The sequence below is a fragment of the Bufo bufo genome, chromosome 3 (genome assembly GCF_905171765.1).
Source record: "Bufo bufo chromosome 3, aBufBuf1.1, whole genome shotgun sequence".
Lineage (NCBI taxonomy): Eukaryota > Metazoa > Chordata > Amphibia > Anura > Bufonidae > Bufo > Bufo bufo.
The window spans coordinates 246,427,835-246,453,198 of NC_053391.1; the positions used below are offsets into that span (position 1 = coordinate 246,427,835).

A 25,364-nucleotide genomic window follows, 5' to 3' on the forward strand; every position below is an offset into this window, starting at 1 on the left:
GGGCTCATTTTTTGCGGGATGAGGTGACGGTTTTATTGGTACTATTTTGTGGGACATACGCGTTTTTGATCACTTGGTGTTGCACCTTTTGTGATGCAAGGTGACAAAAATTGCTTGTTTTGACACAGTTTTTTTTTTTTTTTTACGGTGTTCACCCGAGGGGTTAGGTCATGTGATATTTTTATAGAGCTAGTTTATACGGACGCGGCGATACCTAATATGTATACTTTTTTTTATTTTTTCTATTTTTAACTTTTTTTTTTCATTCCTTACTTGGGGACTTTTTTTTTTTTTACATGTGAAACTTTTTTATTTTTTTTATTTTCAACCTTTTATTTTTATTTTTTTTATTTTACACTTTTCGTCGCCCATAAGGTCATACAAGACCTCTGGGGGACATTTACTTCACTTTTTCTTTTTTTTTTTCACTGTTGATTTCTCCTGTAACTGGGGCTGACATAGTAGCCCCAGTTACAGGACAAATGCACCCCTATAGAGGCTGTACAGCAGCAATCCAGCGCTGTACAGCCTCAGCAGGGCTGATCGAGGTCTCTGTGAGACCTCACACAGCCCCTGCACTCTCCGGTCACGGCGGTCACATGACCGCCGGGCCGGAACAGGAAGCGCACAGCTCGGTGAGCGCTGTGTCTGCAGCGATCGTGAAGGCAGGGACACCTGGGAACTGTCCCTGCCTTGTCTTAGGGTTGCCTTGCTGTCACTGACAGCGGGCAACCCGATCAGCAGCTGCACGATTAGCGTGCAGCTGCTATTTCTGACAGGACGTTTTAAAACGTGCTGTCAGAAATAGACGTCCACCCATAGGACGTTTATAGTCTATGGGCGGACGTGAGGCGGTTAAAAAGCTAAAGCTGTTAATATTCAAGTCATCATGTCCAAATATCTCATCACCTAGTGTTTCATAAGACCCAGATCACCATTTTTGTGTAAGCTATACAAAACAAGACCAGCACTCCCTGGATGCGATATCTCTTCTCTTTTTATTTGTCACATAAAAAAACTGATGCGTTTCGGCTCATAAGGTGAGCCTTTCTCTGCTTGATGCCCTTTAAAATACTGGTGTGCATTAATAAGGCCCTTTTACTTGGGCCTATGATCCGGAATGAACTTTCATAGAAACATTCGTTCGGAAGATCATCGTCCAACTTAAACACCCCACCGATCAGCTGACAAAGTTTGTCTGGCAGCTTATTAGATCTTTTATGCGGCCACCAAAATCCTGTTTTGGTGGCAGCACATCTCCGCATGTAAATATGCAACCTGTATGAGGGATGCAGTCTGCCCCTTTAAACAAGTACCAATCATCTAGTTATAATGGTGATCAGAGCTCGTTCAAGGCATGTAAAGAACCCTTTACTCAAGGCCAATAAACAATTTTTTCCTCACTTGATTGTGTTGACAGGCATTTCGCTTTGTTGTATCGCCACAATAAGCCCTCCAGAATCCAAGATTGCATAATGGTGAGGACCAAGCAGCACCCGGGTCCATGAGTAACCACCATCATCCGAAAGGTACACATTGGGATTCGCGACAGACACAGCATCTCCCACACTGCCTGTGACATGATAATACAGTGATTAAAGCACAAAGCAAAGCAATCCAGCCATCTGCTTATGTAAAATCACTTACCATGAGCAATAACTATTCCTATAGCATTTGGCTCCGACAATGGTGGTAGCGGGACTGCAAGATTCTGTGACATGCTGTATTGGGCATGCATGTGTAAACTACACTGTGGCACAGATCAAAACACAAAGAAAAAAAAATCATTTTCATCCAGGATACTGGAAAATGTGTCAGTAATAAGGGCAAATAGTCATCAAGTGAGCTTTGCTTTATACAATGGGCTCTGGCGGGGAAAGATAGTATCTGGCTATCCCGGATACGATGAACTCCGACAGAGGAACAGTTTAGTGCTAGCCTTAAAGAAGTTGTTCAATCTCAGCCTTTCATGGCAGAGATAGGAATAACCCATAATACACGTCGGCACGAGGAGGCGGAATTACGGACGCCAGCCAAGCAGCAATTGCTCCACTGTTTATGTAACCTTCCATAGCAGTGAACAAGCTATACTGTTTCCTTAAGACCAACCACCCTGGGCTTGTGCTTACTGTGGGTCATTCCCATAATGGCCATGAAAGACAGAGATGGGACAAACCTTTAACATACGTTGTCTTTTTTTCTAAGTTCACATTAGTTCCATGGCCAAAGGGGCAGCATTGAATCTTAGCAGATTCTGTTAACTTATAATAAACTCCATCAGAGTTCTAATAAAAATTTCTGACAGAACATTATGCATGTACGTATAAAGTAAAAAATAAATAAAAAATAACCAAAGTTAGATTTACAAGCCCAGAACATGTGTTTACATTGATAAAAACCAGTAGTAAAGACATCCTACCAATAACCCGAATAATCATTTTTTATCAAGAATTGATAAAAATGCTTTAAAAAATATTAAAAAATACTCCGCACCTTTGCCTTATCTTTGGCTGTTGAGTCACATTCTGTATTTTCAGGTTTATTGATGGAGCTCCATTCACCTCCTCGGTCAAATGAAATTACTGAATGGATAGAGTTATCTGGAAAATTAAGTTAGGGAATCCATGATACTTCTATACTTGAGGAAAGCGACACCCGCAGCAGGCAAACCGAATAAGCCTCCACTAACCTTCAGAGAGTACACTGGTCATAAAAACACCACGCAGGGATGTTACATTAGTGAAATCAGTCTCTCCTCCTGTCTTGGTGTACAGATGTCTCTCCAGAGATTTGGAATAAACTATACCTCTATCATCAGACGTGTAAATGGTTCCACAACCTGTATCTACATCCGAAAAAAAAAAATTATATTAATTGTATTAGTAAAAGATTATGGCCCAAATTTATGGATTGAGTTAAAAAATAAAACAATAATTATATATAGTACTAGCAGAAGGAACCGGCTTCGCACGGGTATATTTCATTTAATGTTTCTCTGTGTCGTTAAAAGATATCGACAGTATCCCCCATAACAGTGACCTCTACAGTACCACGCCCCCTTAACACTGACCCTCCCCCCACAGTGCCCCGCCTCCTTAAAATAGGACCTCCACGGCAGCCCATCCCCTCAAGTTTGACCTACACAGCAGCCCATCGCTTTAACAGTGAGTTTCTCAGCACCTCACTCCCTTAACATGGACCTCCTCATGGGCCCGCCCCCTTAACGGTGACCTACACAGCACCCCGCCCCTTAAGCCTGACCTCCATAGGGGACCATCCCCTTATCTGGGTCCTCCACTGGTTCCTGCCCACTTAACAGCACCCGTCCCTTTAACAGTGACTGCCACAGTTCCCTTAACAGTGACCTCCACAGTAATCCGTTCCCTTAACAATGACCTCACAGTACCTTGCTGTCTTAACAGTGACTACCACAGCAGCTGCCTCTTTAATAGTGGCCCCTGCCCCCTTAACAGTGACCTCCACAATGCGCACCCCTTTAACAGTAACCGCCACAGCAGCCTGAACCCTTAATAGTAACATCCACAGTGAACGCCCCTTTAACAGCGACCTCCACAGTGCCCACCCTTTAACAGTGAGCTCCATAGCAGCTGCCCTTTAAATAATGACCCCTGCCCCCTTAACAATGACGTCTACAGCGCACTGCCCCTTTAAGGCTAGGGCTACACGACAACGTGTGTCGCTCGACATTTTGTCACACAACAATTTTTATAATGATAGGCAATGGCGTCGCAGTGTAGTTATGCCCCATGTGTAGTGAGACATATTGTCAAGCAACACATGTCGTCGTGTAGCCCTAGCCTAAAGCTGACCTACAGCAGTGAAGAAAAATGGCTGGGTTGTTATGGAAACCTGGAGTAAAACTGTATGTGGAGACCAAGAGCCTGCGAGCTTCTATTGGCTGATGAAGGACATGTGACCGTGTGCATGGCAGTTGGGGGCTTGTATTGGCTAATGCAGGTCATTAGTTTGGAATCTCTCAGAAACGGTACGTCCTAGAGAGCTGAGACCTGGTCTAATATATATATATATATATATATATATATATATATATATATATATATATATATATATATTATATATATATATATACACACATATACATACACACACACACACACACACACTAGCAGAAGGACCCAGCTTCGCACGGGTATATTTCATCTATTTCATTTTATGTTTCAGTGTGTAGTAAAAAGATATCAACAGTTTCCCCCATAACAGTGACCTCCACAGTGGCCGCCCGCCCCTTTAACAGTGACCTCCACTTTAAAGGGTTTCTGTCACCTGAAAAATGGGTATTAAGCTGGCTGACATTAGCGATGTGCTAATGCAGGGGTGGCCAAACCCTGGCTCTCAAGCCACATGCGGCTCTTGCGGTAGAGATGGGAAGAAGCTGCGCAGCCTAATAGAGAACATGGCATGTGCCGCTCTCAGCGCCTACCATGTTCTCTTCACTAACACAGTGGAGAAGGAGAGAGTCCCTCCACTGTGACGCGGCTGCCGCTGCCACCAATGGGGAGATAGCAGGGAGGAGAAGAGGAGTGGCTGTGGCCACTGCACCACCAATGAATGTAATTAACACATTAATTCAAGTATAGGAGGCAGCGGATGCCGACGGCGGCATCACATACCCGGACTTAATAACAGGGCATGCGATCCGCCAAACCGGGGAAATTAACCCCTCATTGACAGGGCCAGGCAGCCCTCAATAACGGCAGCAGGCAGTGAGATGGCACTAATATAGTTATGTTCAGCTGACATTAGCACATCACTAATGTCAGCCAGCCTATTACCCATTTTTTAGGTGACAGAAACCCTTTAACATTGACCACCCCTTTAACAGTGACTTTCACAGTGCCCGCCCCTTTATTAGTGCTCACCCCTTTAACAGTGACCTCCTCAGTACCTGCCCCTTTAACATTGACCACCCCTTTAATAGTGACCTTCATAGTGGCTGCCCCTTTAACAGTGACTTCCACAGTGCCTGCTCCTTTAACAGTGACCTCCACAGCACCCGTCCCTTTAATAGTGGACTCTGCCCGCCATACACGTAGCAGTGTAGTTGTGCCATCACACGTCATATGACTGAATATTTAATGACCTGCGAACTGCTAAAACCTGTGATCAGTTGTTATGGCAACCTGGAGTAGGACCTGCGAGCTTCTATTGGCCAATAAGGGACATGTGACCGTGTAAATGGCAGTTCGGATTTAAGTGAAAGACTTGAAGGCTTCTATTGGCTAATGCAGGTAATTTTTTGGGAATATCTCAGGAACGGTTAGGGTACTTTCACACTTGCAGCAGAGTGATCCGGCAAGCAGTTCAGTTGCCGGAACTGCGTGCCGCATCAGGCAATCTGCATGCAAACAGACACCATTTGTAAACGGATACGGATCAGTCTCACAAATGCATTGCAAGAACGGATTCGTCTGTCCGTTTGTCATACGGACAAACAGATCTGTTTCTATTTTTTTCACATTTTTAAAAAGGTCTGCGCATGGACAGACCGGAAGGACTGATCCGGCATTGCGGTATTTTAATGCAGGATCCGGCAGTAATATATTTCAATGTAAATTAATGCCGGCAAGTGTTCACTTTTTTGGCCGGAGAGAAAATACAGCATGCTACAGAATTATCTCAGTCCTAAAACGTCAAAAAGACTGAACTGAAGATTGATGCATCCTGAACGGATTGCTCTCCATTCAGAATGCACGGGGATAAAACTGAGCGCTTGAATTTCAATTTTTTCCACACACCCTACTTGGAGTGCTGCTCCCCCCTAAGGGCCTTTGCACATGACCGTATGCCCTCCGAGATATACGGTCCCAATGTCCCGGAGCGGCATTGATCGTGCGCACAGCATCATAGATTACAATGATGCTGTGCACGTAGAGTCGCCCACGGGACTATTGTCCCGCACTCATATGATCTTATGAGAGCAGGACAATAGTCCCGCGGGCGGCCCGAAGTGCACAGCATCATTGTAATCTATGATGCTGTGTGCTCCCGTGCGCACAATCAATGCCGCTCCGGGACATATGGCCCTAACACTGTTAGAAAGAGATTGTCATGTACTATATGAGGTCTCATTTTTACATTAATCATGGGAAAGTCTTTAGGGGTTCATTCAGACAACTGTATCCTTTTTTGCAGTCCGCAAATTGTGGATCCACAAAACCCGGATACCGTCCATTAACGGAATGGACAGCCCTATGATAGAAATGCCTATTCTTGTCTGAATACAACACGTTCTATCTTTTTTGCGCGGCCACGGAACGGATGTACAGATCCGAACAGCACACGGTGTGCGGTTCGCATCTTTTGCGGCCCCACTGTTATAAAAGGGTCTGCATCCATTCAGCAAAATTGCAGAATGGATGCGGACTCAAATATACAGTCGTATGAATGGGCCCTAAAGATACCGAGCAGCTGCAAAGCTGTTGATAAATTCCCACTATCTATAGGGGATACTTAATATTGTTGCTGTACATACAGGATGCACTGGACCATGTGGTGCACAAATAATCAGAGGCATAAAAGAGAAAATATTTGACTGTGTATATCTTCTAGATAATGTTACATTAGGTTTCAATGTCATTTCTCTTACTCTGCATCTCCGATATACCCACCTCCCTCGTCATCTACATGGATAAACACCATGTCGTCATTGGCTGCCAATACGGAATAAAACTGCTCATGTGTAACAGACGGGAGCTGAGCCACATTCCAGGTGTCCCCATGGTCCTGAGATACATGGATTTTTCTCTTTATTCTGTCCTATAAATATGCAAAGTTAGACCCCACAATATCCCAGACTTGCACATCCCAAGTAAAGTTTTAGCTGACAGATTTTTCAGCAATCTTACCTCTTCCATCACAGAGGCAAGTAGAAACCGACCCCATAAACCAAAAGAGTGAATGTGTTCCTTTAGCACCTTGAATGTTTTGCCGTAATCAGATGTCCTTTTCATAGTCAATGACAGGGCCATTCCAGACCAGTCCGCTTTATGTAGACACACAAGGTTAAAGGGAGAAATGTAAAAAAAAAACAAAAAAAAAAAACACACTCTCCACAGCATACTTACAACACGATTCATTAGCACTTGTGGTCGTGATTAAAATCATGTTTCCGGGTCCCCTAAAATTACAGCACAGCGGTTTTAATGTGCAATACGAAGGCTACAGCTATACGGCGACTTGCAGGATCATGACGTCACACCCGAGCATGGGGAATGTAGTGGTATTGCCACTTACAAGTTGCCTCAGAGCAACAGGTGGCATAAATCCAAGTCTGTTAGATATCTGTGCGACCATATTCTTGTGTAACTGGCAGCACAAGATTTGGGTTCTTAAAAGGGGTTGTCCAACCATTTACAAGTGATGGCCTGTCCTCAGGATAGGCTATCATTGTCTGATCACTGAGGGATCCCCACGCCGTTCAGCAGTGGCTCTGATGCAGTTACTACACAGTGGTTGGAGCAGGTCACTCCAGCGCTGCTCCCATTCACTTCCATGGGAACAGCGCCATCGTAACAAGCTCTGTCCACTGCACAATGGACAGAGCTGTGTAGTTCCGGTATCAGAGCTAATGTAGAACAGCTTATTGGCGGGAGTACAGGGTGTTGGACCCTTGCCGATTAGGTAGTGATGGCCTATCCTGAGGACAGGTCATCACTTGTAGGGTTGGACTAGCCATTTAATGCTGCACAAATACAATTCTCCGTATAGCTCCAGCCTAAAAACTTCAAGTTACTAATTGTCAGCAACTCACCATTTGGCTGAACACACAGATTTATAGATTATCGTCCAAGATTCTCCAAAGTCCTTGGATATCCACAAATCATACTGTGAAGAGTAAGAAGAAATATTACATTTTATCACCATTGATAGCCGGGGTTCCCTAGAAAATAAATAGCAAGAAAGACAGGAACCAGATGAACCCATTTTATATTAAAGTTCCATAACAAAACAGATTGTAAAGAATCCAACATATCAGATGTAGCTCCTGTTCAATGGATGCCAATTTTTGAAAACCCCAGAATCTTAGCTTTCAAATGATACCATGCTTAACCCCTAAATGGGTTTTTCAGGATCATTTAACATGTGACATTACATTCAATGGTCACATGGCCTAGGCGCAGCTCAGCCCCATAGAAGTGAATGGGGCTCAGCTGCGATACTAAGCGCAGCCGCCAACTAGGTACGGTACTGTGTTTGGTCAGCTGAGAGAAGGCCGCGGGACTCAGGAGCCTTCTCAAAAGAGCTTATCGATGGGTGTCCTGTGTGTGATCAGATACTGATGACCTATCCTCAGGATAGGTCATCAGTATATAAGTCTCAGAAAACCCTTTAACCCCTTAAGGACACAGCCTTATTTCACCTTAAGGACCAGGACATTTTTTGCAAATCTGACCAATGTCACTTTATGTAGTGATAACTTTAAAACGCTTTTACTTATCCAGGCCATTCTGAGATAGTTTTTATGTCACATATTGTACTTCATAACACTGGTAAAATGTCAAAAAAATCTTTTTTATTTGCAAATTTTCAAGTTTCAATTTCTCTACTTCTATAATACATAGTAATACCTCCAAAAATAGTTATTAGTTTACATTCCCCATATGTCTACTTCATGTTTGGATCATTTTGGGAATGCCATTTTATTCTTTGGGGACGTTACAAGGCTTAGAAGTTTAGATGCAAATCTTGAACATTTTCAAAAACCCACTTTTTAGGGACCAGTTCAGGTCTGAAGTCACTTTCTGAGGCTTACATAATAGAAACCACCCAAAAGTGACCCCATTCTAGAAACTACACCCCTCAAGGTATTCAAAACGGATTTTACAAACATCATTAACCCTTTAGGTGTTCCCAAGAGTTGATGGCAAATGGAGATGAAATTTCAGAATTTAAATTTTTTGCCAAATTTTCCATTTTAATCCATTTTTTCCACTAACAAAGCAAAAGTTAACAGCCAAACAAAACTCTATATTTATTGCCCTGACTCTGCGGTTTACAGAAACACCCGATATGTGGTCGTACACCACTGTACGGCCCCACGTCAGGGCGTAGAGGGAAAGCAGCGCCGTGTGGTTTTTGGAAGGCAGATTTCGCTGGACTGGTTTATTTACACCATGTCCAATTTGAAGCCCCCTGATGCACCCCTAGAGTAGAAACTCCAAAAACGTGACCCCATTTTGGAAATTAGAGGATAAGGTGGCAGTTTTTTTGGCACTGTTTTAGGGTACATATGATTTTTGGTTGCTATATATTACACTTTTTGTGAAGCAAAGTAACAAGAAATAGAAATTCTGAAATTTCATCTCCATTTGGCATTGACTCTTGTAGAACACTTAAAGGTTTAACAAAGTTTGTAAAATCAGTTTTGAATATCTTGAGGAGTGTAGTTTCTTAAATGGGGTCACTTTTTGGAGTTTCTACTCTAGGGGTGCATCAGGGGGGCTTCAAATGGGACATGGTGTCAAAAAACAAGTCCAGCAAAAACTGACTTCCAAAATCCATATGGCATTCCTTTCCTTCTGCGCCCTGCCGTGTGCCCGTACAGCAGTTTACGACCACATATGGGGTGTTTCTGTAAACTAAAGAATCAGGGCAATAAATATTGAGTTTTGTTTGGCTGTTAACCCTTGCTTTGTTACGGAAAAAATGGATTAAAATGGAAAATTTGCCAAAAAATACCTGTTTTGGCACAGTTTTTATTTTTTATTAATTACAACGTTCATCTAACAGATTAGATCATGTGCAGGTTGTTAAGGACGCAGGGATACCTAATATGTTTATTTTTTTAATTTATTTAAGATTTACACAATAATATTTTTGAAACAAAAAAAATCATCATTTTAGTGTCTCCATAGTCTGAGAGCCATAGTTTTTTTTATTTTTTTGGACGATTGTCTTAGTTAGGGTCTAATTTTTTGCAGGATTAGATGACTGTTTTAATTGTATGATTTTGGAGTGCATATACCTTTTTGATCGCTTGCTATTACACTTTTTGTGATGTAAGGTGACAAAATTATGTCTTTTTTTACACCATTTTTATTTTTACGTTGTTCACCTGAGGGGTTAGATCATGTGATATTTTTATAGAGCAGGTTCTTACGGACACGGCAATACCCAATATGTGTACCTTTTTTTATTTATTAAGGTTTTACACTATCATTTTTGAAACCCCAAAAAAATATTTTTGTGTCTCCATAGTCTGAGAGCCATAGTTTTTTTTATTTTCTGGGCCATTGTCTCATGTAGAGACTCATTTTTTCTGGGATAAAAACATAGAATGTGTCGGCAGATAAGAACCATTTGGCCCATCTAGTCTGCCCAATATACTGAATACTATGAATAGTCCCTGGCCCCATCTTATATGAAGGATGGCCTTATGCCTTATCCCATGCATGCTTAAACTCCTTCACTGTATTTGCAGCTACCACTTCTGCAGGAAGGCTATTCCATGCATCCACTACTCTCTCAGTAAAGTAATACTTCCTGATATTACTTTTAAACCTTTGCCCCTCTAATTTAAAACTATGTCCTCTTGTAGCAGTTTTTCTTTTAAATATTCTCTCCTCTTTTACCTTGTTGATTCCCTTTATGTATTTAAATGTTTTTATCATATCCCCTCTGTCTCGTCTTTCTTCCAAGCTATACATGTTAAGGTCCTTTAATCTTTCCTGGTAAGTTTTATCCTGCAATCCATGTACCAGTTTAGTAGCTCTTCTCTGAACTCTCTCCAAAGTATCAATATCCTTCTGGAAATATGGTCTCCAGTACTAAGCACAATACTCCAAATGAGGTCTCACTAGTGCTCTGTAGAGCGGCATGAGCACCTCCCTCTTTCTACTGGTAATTCCTCTCCCTATACACCCAAGCATTCTGCTAGCATTTCCTGCTGCTCTATGACATTGTCTGCCTACCTTTAAGTCTTCTGAAATAATGACCCCTAAATCCCTTTCCTCAGATACTGAGGTTAGGACTGTATCACTGATTTTATATTCTGCTCTTGGGTTTTTACGCCCCAGGTGCATTATCTTGCACTTATCAACATTAAATTTTAGTTGCCAGATTTTTGACCATTCCTCTAGTTTTCCTAAATCATTTTCCATTTGGTGTATCCCTCCAGGAACATCAACCCTGTTACAAATCTTTATGTCATCAGCAAAAAGACACACCTTACCAGCGAGGCCTTCTGCAATTTCGCTGATAAAGATATTAAACAATATGGGTCCCAGAACAGATCCCTGAGGTACCCCACTGGTAACAAGACCATGGTCTGAATATACTCCATTGACTACAACCCTCTGTTGTCTGTCCCTCAGCCATTGCTTAATCCATTCAACAATATGGGAGTCCAAGCCCAAAGACTGCAATTTATTGCTAAGCCTTCTATGTGGGACAGTATCAAAAGCCTTACTAGAGTCTAGATAAGCGATGTCTACTGCTCCTCCGCCATCTATTATTTTAGTCACCCAATCAAAAAAAAAATCAATAAGATTAGTTTGACATGATCTCCCTGAAGTAAACCCATGCTGTTTTTCATCTTTCAAATTTTAGATGTTCCACAATCCTCTCCTTAAGTATGGTTTCCATTAATTTCCCCACCATTGAAGTCAGGCTTACTGGCCTATAGTTGCCCGATTCCTCCCTACTACCTTTCTTGTGAATGGGCACAACATTTGCTAATTTCCAATCTTCTGGGACGACGCCTGTTGCCAGTGATTGGTTAAATAAATCTGTTAATGGTTTTGCTAGTTCACCGCTGAGCTCTTTTTATAGCTTTGGGTGTATCCCATCAGGCCCCTGTGACTTATTTGTATTAATTTTAGACAGCTGACTTAGAACCTCTTTCTTTGTAAAGACACATGCATCAAAAGATTCATTAGTCTTCTTTCCTGAGGTCCGTTTCCTTCATTTTCCTTTGTAAAAACTGAACAGAAGTATTCATTGAGGCAGTCAGCTAGTTCTTTATCTTCTTCCATATACCTTCCTACTTTTGTTTTTAATTTTGTGATTCCTTGTTTTAGTTTCCTTTTTTCATTTATGTATCTGAAGAATGCCTTATCGCCTTTTTTCCCTGACTGAGCTAATTTCTCTTCTGCCTGTGCTTTAGAAGCTCTTATAACTTGTGTGGCCTCTCTCTGCCTAATCTTATAAATTTGCTTGTCATCCTCGTTTTTTGTTTTTTTATAATTCCTAAATGCTATCTTTTTGTTTTTAATGATTTTGGCCACTTCTGCTGAGTACCACAGTGGTTTCTTCCTTTTTTTGCTTTTACTGACAATACGAGGGGACGGTTTGAATGGTACTATTTTGGCGTACATACAACTTTTTGGATCACTTTTATTACCTTTTTTGGGAAGTAAGGTGGGCAAAATTTCAATTTCATCAAAAGTTTTTATTTTTATGGCATTCACCATGCGGGGAATGTAACATGACAGTTTTATAGATCAGATCGTTACAGACGCGGTGATATATAACCTGTGTAGGGAATTATTATTATTACTTTTTTTAAATCAGGGATAAAATGTTTTTTTTTTGTTTTACTTTTTTTTTCACTTTTATAAAAATTTTTTTACCCAGACCCACTTGGTTCTTGAAGATCCAGTGGGTCTGATGTCTGTATAATACAGTACACTATATAGTGTACTGTACTTCATTTCACTTACACTTTGTCTGAACAGATCTCTGTCTTTAGCACATTTCTGTTCAGCACCATGGACAGCAGGATGCCTGAGAGGGCGTCCTGTTGCCATGGGAACCTTCCCCGTCTGCCACAACTGAACAGACGGGGGAGGGAGGGGGGCTTCCTTTCCTCTGTGACCCCATCCTGTCCGGGAGCTGCAAAGGCACAGCAGTCCCCCAATGGGAGAGGGAGGGAGCTCCCTCTCTGTTAACCTCTTCCATACAGCGGTCCCTACGGACCGCGGCATAGAAGGGGTTAAAACGTCTGACATCTGCACAGATGTCAGCCGTTTGAATCAGAGTGTCAGCAATAAGCTGACACTCTGATTCAACCGCTGGGTCATCCTGAGAATAAACGGGGGCGGGCAGAAGATCGCGCACCCGCCCCCCACACTGCCCGCAATCCTCCCCCCCCTCCCGCTGCCTGGCAGGCACAAAAACACAGAGGACTGCAGGGGGGGGATGTTAACTTTGAAATACAAGCACTTTGAGGTTTCTGATCCCTGCGGTCACGGACCGCAGGGATCAGAAACTTGAAGAAGCGCTACAAACCACAGGTCTGAATTGACCTGCGGTTTGTAGCGATCGGCAATGCGGGGGGGTCACAGGACCCCCCTAGGCATTGTCACAGGTTGCCTGCTGAATGATTTCAACAGGCACCCCTTTCCGATCACTGCCGGCAGTGATCGGAACTACACAGGACGTACGGGTACGCCCTGTGTCCTTAAGGGGTTAAGGTGGGGCCCCATTTTCATTTTTTTCTTCCCCACATTTCTAGAGCCATAACTTTTTACATTTTACATTCATATAGCCAAATGAAGGCTTATTGTTTGCAAGACACGTATTTTTTATTGGTACTATTTAATTCACCATGTCTGTATTGGAAAACAGGGAAAAATAAATCTGTGTGGTAAAACTGAAAAAAGCCACAGTCACACCAAGGTTTTTTGGGTTCTGATATTACGGCGTTCACTATGCACTAAAAATGACATAACATCCATATTCTGTGGGTCAAAGATTATGGGGAAAAAAATTGCGGGACGAACTGTAGTTTTTATTAGTACCATTTCTGAGCCAATTACGGCTTTTTGATCACTTTTATTCAATTTTCAATCAGACGTTTTGTGGATGATTCATCCACCCACCCCCCATTATGGCGTTCAGGAAAATATTTTAATAAGTAGGGCATTTTGGGATGTGGTGATAACCATTACCAGTATGTTTATTTTTAGATGTAAAATTGGGAAAGGGGGATATTGTTATTTTATTTTTTTTATTTTTGTTTTACACACAGTAACTTTTAGTCCTATTAGGGGACTTGAACATGCGATCTTATGATCGCATATCTCATAGACCACAAAAGAAAACTATTGTAGTCTCTGGGATTTTCAGACACTGCTTGTGGAGCCATGCCTCGTGCACAGCTTTATTGGCACCTTCAGAAGGCCCTAGGCTGTTGAGGGGGCTCCGGTCAGAAGGCACAGATGCTGTGACGCTATTAACAGCAGCACCTGAAGGGTTAAGTGACCGAGTTTGGCATCATTGCGGCCAGGTGCTTGCTGTATTATACGGTCAGCACCCACCTTGTATGGAGAGAGTTCAGTGTGTGAGCTTACTACATACAACCCCTTAAGCATAATAAAGTACATGATCACACTTCGGGTCCATTCACGCGTCCGTTTTGGTGTTCCGCATCCGTTCCGATTAAAAACGGAACGTTATGCGGATCCATTCATTTTCAATGGAATCCGCAAATAATCGGACAGCAGTCATGGTGCTCTCCGATTCCGTTCCGTGGGTTCCGTTATTCAGATCCTGGAAAAAAAAAAATACCCTGTCCTACTATTTGTCCGATTTTGCGTTCCGTCATCCCATTCTAGTCAATGGATCCGTCAAAAATGCGGATGACATGCTAAAAGCATCCTCATGTCATCCAGATTTTCGGATCCGCAAAAAACAGGAACGTTTATCTGGAAAGGTAAAAATACTGACGTGTGAATGCACCCTTAAAGGTGTTGCTACTGCCTAAAAGAACTGCTATAATGCCCTAACCTACTGGGAACTTTAATAAGAAACCCCAAGCCCCCTCCATGCCTTACCCGAGCACCACACGTCAGTGTCTTTTGATCCAGTCTGCAAATAGCAGCTGCCACATTCATGGCAAAAGAAGATGGTGGCAGTCACATGAATTAACTATTTAACCACTGCCCAGAATGCATCTATTCTGAGCTTGTGCTAAAGGCATTCAGCGCATGATCAGATACATACAGTGGAATCTGTTGTATCGACGCATTCACAGAATGCTTTCATTGCAAGTGCACAGAGGATGCATCCAGGGCAGCAATTATGTGGGTATATTATGGGACTGCCACCATTTTATTGTGATGGACATGCTGCCTACTAGGGTAGTGCATTCCAGAAGTTCTTTTAGAATCTGTAAACCCCTTTAATATTCTAATGTTCAATATTTATGGCATAGCATTTATTTATCAATGTCATAGGTCTTAAGTGCACTAGCCCCTCAGGGCGCCTGCTTCACCACCGCCTCCCCCCAACCCTTGCGTGTCAAGGCCAGCCATCCAATTAAACACTCACTGGTGCATATGCGGGATTACAGGGCTAGGTAGGAAGAGCGTAAGACTCTGACAGGGCCAGACATCCCAAGGGGGGAAAAACCGAGGTGAAACTGTGCTCTGAGGGGCTAGGCCCGCAACTTGGTGCACTTAAATTAGTTAACCAACTTCACAAACAGGCCCCCACCCCCCCTTCCCCTCCCCAATACTGGATGTTTTCATCCATGTACAGCAGCAGTGGTGGTGTGGAAACCAGGAGTGGCGCAGGGAACGAGGAGCAGGGTAAGTATATTACCTGTGAGGGGCTGTTTGTGAAATTGGATAACCCCTTTAAGAACTCATTAGCATATGCAGTAAAAACACAGTTCTCAAAAACGGGCCACGAAATTAAACAAGAGAGTGTTTGTGTCACTCGGCTACTACTACTCCATTCGATGGTTGGTTGAAATAAAAAATGAATAAACCGGAAATCTATTTATGAAAAATAAAGTAACTCACGTGCACACTGATGAGCATCAGGCAATTGGAGTCTTCAGGATTGTAAGATACAGGTCTCAAAGGGTGAAAGGGCAAATCTGTTCGTACAAAAGTCTTTGCAAAGTCAAAAGATCTGAAAATACGACCACCAGTGCTCCCTCCTGACACATCTGCTACGAGCACCACCTAGAAAAGGTGAAAATAAAAGACAATAAAAAAGGTAGAATGAATGTTCCCAGGCCTAAGTCCAATTTCACATGTGCAAGTGTGGTCTGAGAAAAAAAAAAAAAATGTAATAAATTGTACACGTAAGGACCACATTTTCCGGACCGTCTCACACCCCGGCTGACCCAAATTACTATAAGGCCTCTTGCAATGCACGAACACCAACCGTGGGGCAGCCGCAGCGGATCGTGGACCCATTCACTTTAATGGGTCTGCGATCCACCGGTTACGCAAAAAGATAGGACATGTTCTATCTTTTTGCGGAATGGAAGTACGGGACAAAACCCCACGGAAGCACTCCGTAGTGCTTCCGTAAGGTTCCGTTCTGTGCTTCCGTTCCGCATCTCCGGATTTGCGGACCCATTCAAGTGATTTGGTCCGCATCCATGATGCGGAATGCCCACGGAATGGTGCCCCTGTATTGTGGAACCACAAATGCGGTCCGCAATATGGCCACGGAGCGCACACGTTCGTGTGAAAGAGGCCTAATGCTGTGAATTCCACCATGAGTCTACTGTCCTGTACTCACAGCATCATGTGAGGACAGTACAGGAGATCTGTGCTCAGGCTGGAACTCACTCCATCATAAACCGCTATGATGCTGCAAGTTCGGATCAGATAAGCCACAGGTGGTCTGGGAAATGTGGCACGAGCCATTTTTTTACAGACCACACTCGCCAATCTGAAATTAGCCTAAAGGGTCTGCGTAACTACAAGGGGAAACCAGCATAAAGAAAATTGATATATTGGGGGTGGATAGTGTAAATTTGTCAATAAGAGATGGTAGAAAAGGGAATTTATTTTTATTTTTTTAAAAGGAGTTGGAAAAAAATTGGTTATTTAATATCAGGTGGCAAGGGCCTGTGGCCTACATCAGACCACTAACAGGTATGTAAATACGTTAATACTACTACTAACACTTACCTTTCCGGAGTTCTCAGGACCCAAACCCATACCAAATTCTGTCCGGATGTAGGTGTTATTTATAAGAGACGTTATATCCTCAAAGGTCTTTCCGTAATCCTCGCTGGAAGGTCAAACAAAATAGTAATAAACCAAGTAAACCGATTGCCAAAGTAGTAGGATGATGCATGTGTGTCAATTATAAAAAGGTGTACAGGTCGGCTTCAGTCATTCTTGCATCTTATTTTCTCCTTCAAGGCTGTGAACACCTTTGGGGGTAATTTTAATTATTGCAACAAGAAACACTGGTCACGACTACGTTCTTATCAAACTGATAAGAATTTTTCTTAGGGTCCATTCACACGTCCGTAAGTGTTTTGTGGATCCGCAAATTGCCAATCCGCAAAACACAGACACTGGCAATGTCCATTCCGCAATTTGCGGACCGCACATCGCCAGCACTATAATAGAAAATGCCTAATCTTGTCCGCAATTGCGGACAAGAATAGGACATGTTCTATTTTTTTTTGGTGGAAACTGAAGCACGGATGCGGAAGTGCGGATCCGCAAATGCGGACAGCACATTCCGGCCCCATTGAAAATGGATGGGTCTGCACCCGTTCCGCAAAATTGCGGAACGGATGCGGACCCATTTTGCGGACGTGTGAATGAACCCTTAATGAGTGTTTATGAGGTCAGAAGGTCAGCGCCAAGAGCTCTACAAAGGCCATCATCTGACAGAAAGTTATTTAACCCCTTCGCGACATCCGCTGTACATGTACTATGTTTCTCACAGCAGATACTCTGGGCTAATGTCTGATCCGTGTCATCCCCGATATCATATAACCCCCTAAGATTCTGTGTTCAAATGTGACCATGGCATCCGAGAAGTAAAATACCCAGAAATGCGCACTTCTACGTCTGGAACAGCTAACTCACACATTTTATCCCTTAAAGGTAAACAGCGTAACAGAAAAAATATAAAAATGGCTGATTCACCGGGTTCTTTTTTGGGTCGCTTCACCTCCAAAAAAAATAAAAAAAATTATTTGAATAGAAAAAGATCGAAAAGTTATACACACCCCTAAATGGTATAAAAACTTGTAAAAATGAGCCATCATACAGCTCCATGGGACCTAACTACAAAAAAGTTATAGGGATCAGAATAGGATGATGAAAAAAAAAAAAAAATAAGTATATATATATATATATATATATATATATATATATATATATATATATATACTTAACAGCATGTAGAAAGCATAAAAATAAATAAATAATATAGCTTTACAGCAGCCTCATGGTCTTTAGACACAATGGACTGACAGGGACCTCTTTTACTTGTATGGGAGAATTGTCTAGGCATGCTCTGTGACCTCTGCAGAAGTCAGGAGTAGAGAAGCTTTGGCAATTACATATAGTGAAAGTTGATCCTGTGTTATCTATACCCAGGCTGTGTCATTCTAATCCTGCCTGTAATGTTAAGCAGATAACTACAAAAAAGTAATCTGTACAGACCAAGAAGTAAAGCCCATTACTAGGCTTAGGGTACTTTCACACTTGCGTTAAACTTTTCCAGTATTGCGTTCCATCCTAGGGGCTCAATACCGAAAAAAAAAAAAATTATATAATCAGTTTTATCCTAATGCATTCTGAATGGAGAGCAATCCGTTCAGTCACTGTACAGTTTTTGGACTGAGAAAATTTTCTCCGTCCAAAATTCCAGAACACTTATTTTCCATTGACATGTATTAATCCAAGTGTTCTGGCAAAACGGATCCGGTTTTGCGGTCTGCGCAGACCTTTAAAAATGTGAAAAATACATAGATTAAACTTACAGGTAATCCGTTTTCCATGAGTCCATGACAGAACCTGTGAGAGACTAAAATAGATGCCGGGGGAGGGGGGGGGGGGGGGATGGGACTACAGCCTGCAGAACTTTTCTTCTCAAGACCAAGTCCTGCCTAAATGAAAGGTCCAACATGTAATGTTTATAAAAAGGTGTTTGGAGAGCTCCAAGTCGCAGCCCTATGGATCTGATCAATGGAGGCACAGCCTCCCTGAAATTGAATGAATTGAGAGGCCTTCCTCCATTCCTTAGTTGACTAAGGCTCCATTCACACGTCTGCAATGTGTTTTGCGGATCCACGGAGCCGCAAAACACGGAAAGCGGCAATGTGCGTTCCGCATTTTGCAGACCACACATTGCTGGCACTAATAGAATATGCCTGTTCTTGTCCGTAATTGCGGACAAGAATAGGACATGTTCTATTTTTTTGCGGAACAGAAGTGCGGACCCGGAAGTGCGGATCCTCAATTCCGTGTCCGGGCAGCACATCGTGCTGCCCCATAGGAATGAATGGGCCCGCAATTCCGTTCCGCAAAATGCGGAACAAAATTGCAGACGTGTGAATAAAGCCTAAGTATTTGCAAACACACGTTCTTACATCTAGATTATGGAACCCCTCTTCACCTTCATTTTTTGGGATTCTGGCGGAATGAAGGTATAATGATCTCTTGGGATCTATGAAAAACCGAAACTACCTTTGGTAGAAAAGCTGGATCTGGTTTAAATACGATCCTGTCATCCAACACAGAGGTATAATGAGGAAAGGCAGATAAGGCGGAAATCTCCCACACCAGTCTAGCTGAGGTAATTTATAACATTCTTACAGGGATGGAATATATAGGTTCAAATGGACTTTGAGTTATACTAGAAAAGACCACATTAAGATCCCAAGGATCAATCTGGGCCTAATGGACGGATTCAGTCTGGAGGATGCTCTTATAAACCTCGTTATCCAGGGATGAACTGCCAATCTAACCTCAAACAAAGCACTAAGTGCAGAAACCTTAACTTATAAGGTACTGGGTCTTAACTTTTTATTAAGTCCTTCCTGTAGAAAGTTTTAAGATCAATGGCATATCTGGGGTTAAGGAAAGATCCAAGTCTGATCTGGAAGAAACTGATAAAGGCTTTCCAGATTCTCAAATATATATCAGAAGTAATCATTTTTCTGCTAGCCAGCAGGATACCAATCACCTGTTCTGACAGACTGCTGGATCTAAGGAATTCCCTCTCAGTATCCAGGCCGATAAATGTAATTTTGCTACTTCCGGAAGAAGTAGAGGTCTTGATACAACAATCTTCCCTCATTGTAGGTACCCAATGATCTGAAAGGGACAGTTTCCTCAGCCACGTGAATCATACTCTTTTAGGCCAATAGGGGCTATTAATCTTACTGTAGCATCCCGATTTTCTGAATTACTCTGGGTAGCATGCCCAGAGGGAAACGTATAACATAGACCTTCCCCCCATGGCTGAGACAGAGCATATATCCCCCGAGAATGATCCGCTGGATTGAGAGGGAAAAAAAACCTCTTGCACTTGCTGTTCTCTTTGGAAGCAAACAGGTCTATTGATGGGGTCCCCCATAATCCCATTATTTGGTTGAACACTTCCTGACAAAGGCACCACTCCCCGTCTGACCCTGTGCCTGCTTAGCAAGTCTGCCTGTCGGAAAATATCCTCACATCTGTTTATTAAAAAGGGGAGGAATTCCTTAGAGCACAAAATATTGCCCTCAGCTTTCTGAAATTCTGGGACTGCTGGCTTTGGGCAGACAACCACTAGCCTTGGAAAAAAAACTAATCGGAGTGAACTCCCCACCCCTGGGGCTGTCATCCATCCCACCCCTGATCTCAGGTTTACTGGATTCATCCACCAATACAGGGACACAGTCACCGACTCGGGATTCGGAATTTTGCAATCTAGGGATGCAAGATCTCAGTTCCAGCATGATAGAATGTAAGCCTGAAGGATCCTGGACCTGAACTGGGCCTTTCACCGCTGGAATGCATGAGGTCATTAGCCCTAGCACTGACATGGCTTGTCTTAGGGTAAAGACTCTGGTTTCGCTGAATTCCCACAACTTTTGTTATATTAAAAGTCTCTCCCTTTCCGGAACAAAGGATCTTTGTGATAATGAATCTAGCTGGATCCCTAGGAAAGTACAGCAGTAATTTGGTGTCAGACACGATTTCTCCCAGTTTATGAGCCAACCTAGATTTGTCAAGGTCCTTGACACCTCCTGAATCTGTCTTGAAAGGATATTCTGAGACTGTCACACTATAAAGGAAATAATCCAGGTATGGGACGATTATGATGGACATCTCCTTATTTGCGCCATCACTTCCGCCAATAGTATTGTGAAGATTCTCGGTGCCTGAGGCACCCTAAAGGGAAGCGCTCTGAACTGTAAATGAAGGACTGTCTGCACTGCAACCCTGAGAAACTTCTGGGAAGAGGAATGTATGGGTATGTGATAATAGGTGTCCTTGATATCCATTAACGCCATAACCAATTGGGGAACAGATTAAGGATTGTTGATGCTACCGATTCCATACGGAACTTATGATCGGACAGACAAGCTCAGGTCTTTCAGATTTGTTATTGTCCAATAGGACAGTGGTCCCCAACCTTTTTTGCACCAAGGACCAGTTTCATGCAAGACCATTTTCCCAGGGACCGGTTGGGGGGGGCGGGCTAGTTCTGGGGCAAGGCTTAGTTTTTAGTTTTTTTTCTGTTACGGCGCTCACCACATAGGAATTTTTTTTTGATATAGGGAAAATAAAGCGAGGCGACCCCCACACACACACACACCTGAGGCCTGGTGTCATTGCCGAGATGTGTTTTCAAGACTGAGGTTTGGACTTAGACATTTTGATGTATTTCTTCTCCAATCCAAACTTTTCCTTTGGTCCCTAGCCTCCTCCTTTTTCTTTCTAAATTGAAACGGCTTTCTTTGTTTGGAAAAAGATGGTACTGGAAACACCTTTTTCTTGTCAGAAGCTTTGACCCATATATCATCCAGTGCAGGACCAGATAGAAAATTACCCTGACAAGGAAGGACACCCAATTTGGATTTTGATGCAATGTCCCCTTTCCACCCCTTTAACCATAGGGATCTTCTGGCAGAATTGGACAAGCCTCTGCTCTGGCTGAAACGAGTCAGCCGATGTGTCCGAAATATAATCAACTGCCTTTAGCATAGTAGGGATTGCTTCCAGCAGTTCTCTCGGGGTTTTACTAGCTATATGCGATTCTAACTCCCCCAACCAAACCTTAACCACCTTCCGTCTGCCCATAGACTAAAAACGTCCGGGAGGTGGTTCTATATTTCTGAATGGACGTTCCTGAACGTCCATTCAGAAACTGCACGCTAATCGTGCAGCTGCTGATCGGGTTGCCCGCTGTCAGTGACAGCAGGGCAACCCTAAGAGAAGGCAGGGACAGTGCCCAGGTGTCCCTGCCTTCTAGATCGCTGTATACACAGCGCTCACCGAGCGCTGTGCATACAGAGCAGGAAGCACTATGCGCTTCCTGTTCCGGCCCGGCGGTCATGTGATCGCCGGGACCGGAGAGTGCAGGAGCTGTCTGAGGTCTTTCAGAGACCTCGATCAGCCCTGCTCTGAGGCTGTACAGAACTGTACAGCCTCTCTGGGGGGTGCATTTCTCCTATAACTGGGGCTACTATGTCAGCCCCAGTTACAGAAGAAATCAATAGTAAAAAAGAAAAAAAAAAAAAAGTGAAGTAAATGTCCCCCAGAGGCCATTTTTGTCACCTTACATCACAAAAAGTGCAACATCAAGTGATCAAAACGGTGTATGTCCCACAAAATGGTACCAGTAAAACAGTCACCTCATCCCGCAAATAATGAGTGTAAAACTTAAATAAGAAAAAGTATACATATTAGGAATCGCCATGTCCGTAACAATCTGCTGTATAACAATGTCACTTGACTGAACCCCTCACGTGAACGCTGTAGAAATAAATAAAATACTGTGCTAAAAACAACCAATTTTTTGGTCACCTTGCCCCATAAAGTGTTATAATGAATGATCAAAAAATCATATGTATCCAAAAATAGTACCAATAAAACTGACACCTTATCCCCTAGTTTCCAAAATGGGGTCACTTCTTGGGAGTTTCTACTGTAAGGGTGCATCAGGGGGCTTCAAATGGGACATGGCATCTAAAAACCATGTGGAGTTCCTTTTCTTCTGCGCCCTGCCGTGTGCCCCCTACAGCAGTTTATGACCACATGTGGGGTGTTTCTGTAAACCGCAGAATCTGGGTAATAGTGCGCTTTGTTTGGCTGTTAACCATCGATGTGTTAAAGAAAAAAATTGGATTAAAATGGAAAATCTTCCAAAAAAGTGAAAATTTAAAAATTTGATCTCCATTTTCCTTTAATCCTTGTGGAACACTTAAAGGGTTAACAAAGTTTGTAAAATGGGTTTTAAGTAACTTGAGGGGTGTAGTTTCTACAATGGGGCCATATATGGGGGTATCCACTATGTAGGCCCCACAAAGTGACTTCAGACCTGAACTGGTCCTTAAAAAGTGGGTTTTGACTCTGATGTCAGAAGTATTCAATCCATGTTTACATCTTTCTTATGGTCAGGGAAAAAACCTAGGGTGGCACTATCTAAGTTAATGTTGCCCAGGTATCAAGGGGGCTTGAACATCCCAAATATACGGCTCTACAATCTGGCTTGCCTGTTCAGGCATTGCCTGGATTGGACGTGTAACACTCACTTTTACTCCAACCCTAGTCTGGAACAGCAATTGGCGGGTGATTGGCCGATGGTAAACTTATTACACACCAGGAGACAGGCACTTCCACCCCATTTAAAACACTCTCTGATTCTACGAGACACTATGGTTACTTGGAAGGAGGTACGTAAATTAGCCAAGAGACCATTTCTGGCTTCCAGAGATTTGGAGTTGTGGAGGCACCCCGAATTCCCACTAGGAGCACAAAACAAAATGTTTAAAACATGGAGATCGAGAGGAATACGCACATTTTTAGACGTGCTCCACATATCTGAGAAAAGATATATGACGTTCTCAGAGTTATGTGACAAATATGGTCTCGATGGCTCCCAGTTTCTTGCCTATCAACAACTTATATACTTCTGCAGGCAGAGATTGTTTGACGTTTCTAGTGAATGTATAAATCAATCCCTGGCATTTTCTCTGATGCGAAGCGGTGCTAGATATTCTATCTCACATATATACCTTGTCATTAGAGAAGCAGTGGATAAGAAGATAGTGGCCGGCCTCTTCAAAAAATGGGGGAGAAAATTGAAGGCGTCATTGCCAGTAGAGGAAGTCCTGACGGGGTGGTTAAGAGTTTGTAAGGCGGTGCCTTGTGAAAAATGGAGGGAGTCACATTTCAGATTCATGCACTCAGCGATTTATGCATTCAACCTTTAAGAAGGAGCCCAAAAGAAGGTTATTTAACAAAGTGACCGAAATGTGGTGCAGAGCAGGCAGACTTATTACACTGTATGTGGGAATGTACTTCTGTTCAGTCCTTCTGGAAATTAGTGGCTGGTTGGATTAAGGGCACATGGGGGGAATCACTAGCTCACAGTCCCAGCACATTACTTTTCCACATTTTTGAAGGTACTGCTAAACCCAGGTTGATAGTTGATGTAGCCCTGTTGATATCTCTCCGTGGCCTTCTAAATTGCTGGCTCAAACCCAACACCCCTCAAATTAGTGAACTGATTTTCCAAATGTCTCACTTCATGTATATAGACAAACTCGACACGGAGCATCAAAAAGAGAAAAAAACAAAGGGATTCTTCCGTAAATGGCTAATTTTTATTGAAAAACCATCTCCCACGGAGAGATATCACGACACTAATGGCATCTTTTAGGTATACAGAGTGGTATTCAAGGGCAGTGTTGACTGGGAGCATTGGAAGGTTAACAGGTGACACCCGGGAGTCAGGCCCGGTGTTATAATCCATATATATAAACCCCGACTGAGTCAGTTTGATATAATGTATAAGGCGGGATTGGGAGTAGGTTCAGACATCCTTTAGGGTGGGGTGGGAGGGTTAGGGAGGGAGAGGGGGGGGGGGGAAGTTATTGCTGTGTTTCTTTTGCTTAATAAAAGCTTGCATGTATTCTGTTTTTTCTGCATGTGCTCAACTATGATCATAATACTCGGGCATGTACGCAATATGTCTATTATCATTGTAATGTGCGATATATCATATTTTTGCTTACAAATGTGTGACATGCGGTGAAAATGTCATGTAAAAGGATTTATTATAAATAAAATAAAAAAAATATGTTTAAAAAAAAAAAAAAGTGGGTTTTGGCAATTTTCTTAAAAATTTTAAGAATTGCTTCTAAACAGCCTAAAAAAATTAAATGACATTTCCAAAATGATGCCAACATAAAGTCGACATATGGGGAATGTTAAGTAATAAATATTTTATGAGGTATCACTTTCTGTTTTAAAAGCAGAGAAACAGAAATTTAGAAAATTGAGAATTTTTCCAAATTTTTGGTAAATTTGGGATAAATGTGAAATATATTGACTCAAATTTATGACTATCATAAAGTACAATGCGTCACGAGAAAACAAACAAACAATCTCTGA

General features: G+C 42.6%; 1 protein-coding gene across 1 annotated transcript in view; it reads right to left on the minus strand.

Annotated features, from left to right (window-relative positions):
• Window positions 1-25,364, minus strand: part of SORT1 (sortilin 1) — a 144,469-nt gene that overhangs the window by 53,612 nt on the left and 65,493 nt on the right. The window contains exons 4-13 of the mRNA XM_040424071.1: window positions 16,917-17,019; window positions 15,789-15,953; window positions 7,793-7,866; window positions 7,107-7,159; window positions 6,888-7,024; window positions 6,651-6,798; window positions 2,690-2,845; window positions 2,494-2,600; window positions 1,648-1,750; window positions 1,405-1,573 (exon numbers count right to left, since the gene is read on the minus strand). Of these exons, the coding sequence (XP_040280005.1) occupies window positions 1,405-1,573; window positions 1,648-1,750; window positions 2,494-2,600; window positions 2,690-2,845; window positions 6,651-6,798; window positions 6,888-7,024; window positions 7,107-7,159; window positions 7,793-7,866; window positions 15,789-15,953; window positions 16,917-17,019 (1,215 nt within the window). The remainder of the gene's footprint in view (window positions 1-1,404; window positions 1,574-1,647; window positions 1,751-2,493; window positions 2,601-2,689; window positions 2,846-6,650; window positions 6,799-6,887; window positions 7,025-7,106; window positions 7,160-7,792; window positions 7,867-15,788; window positions 15,954-16,916; window positions 17,020-25,364) is intronic.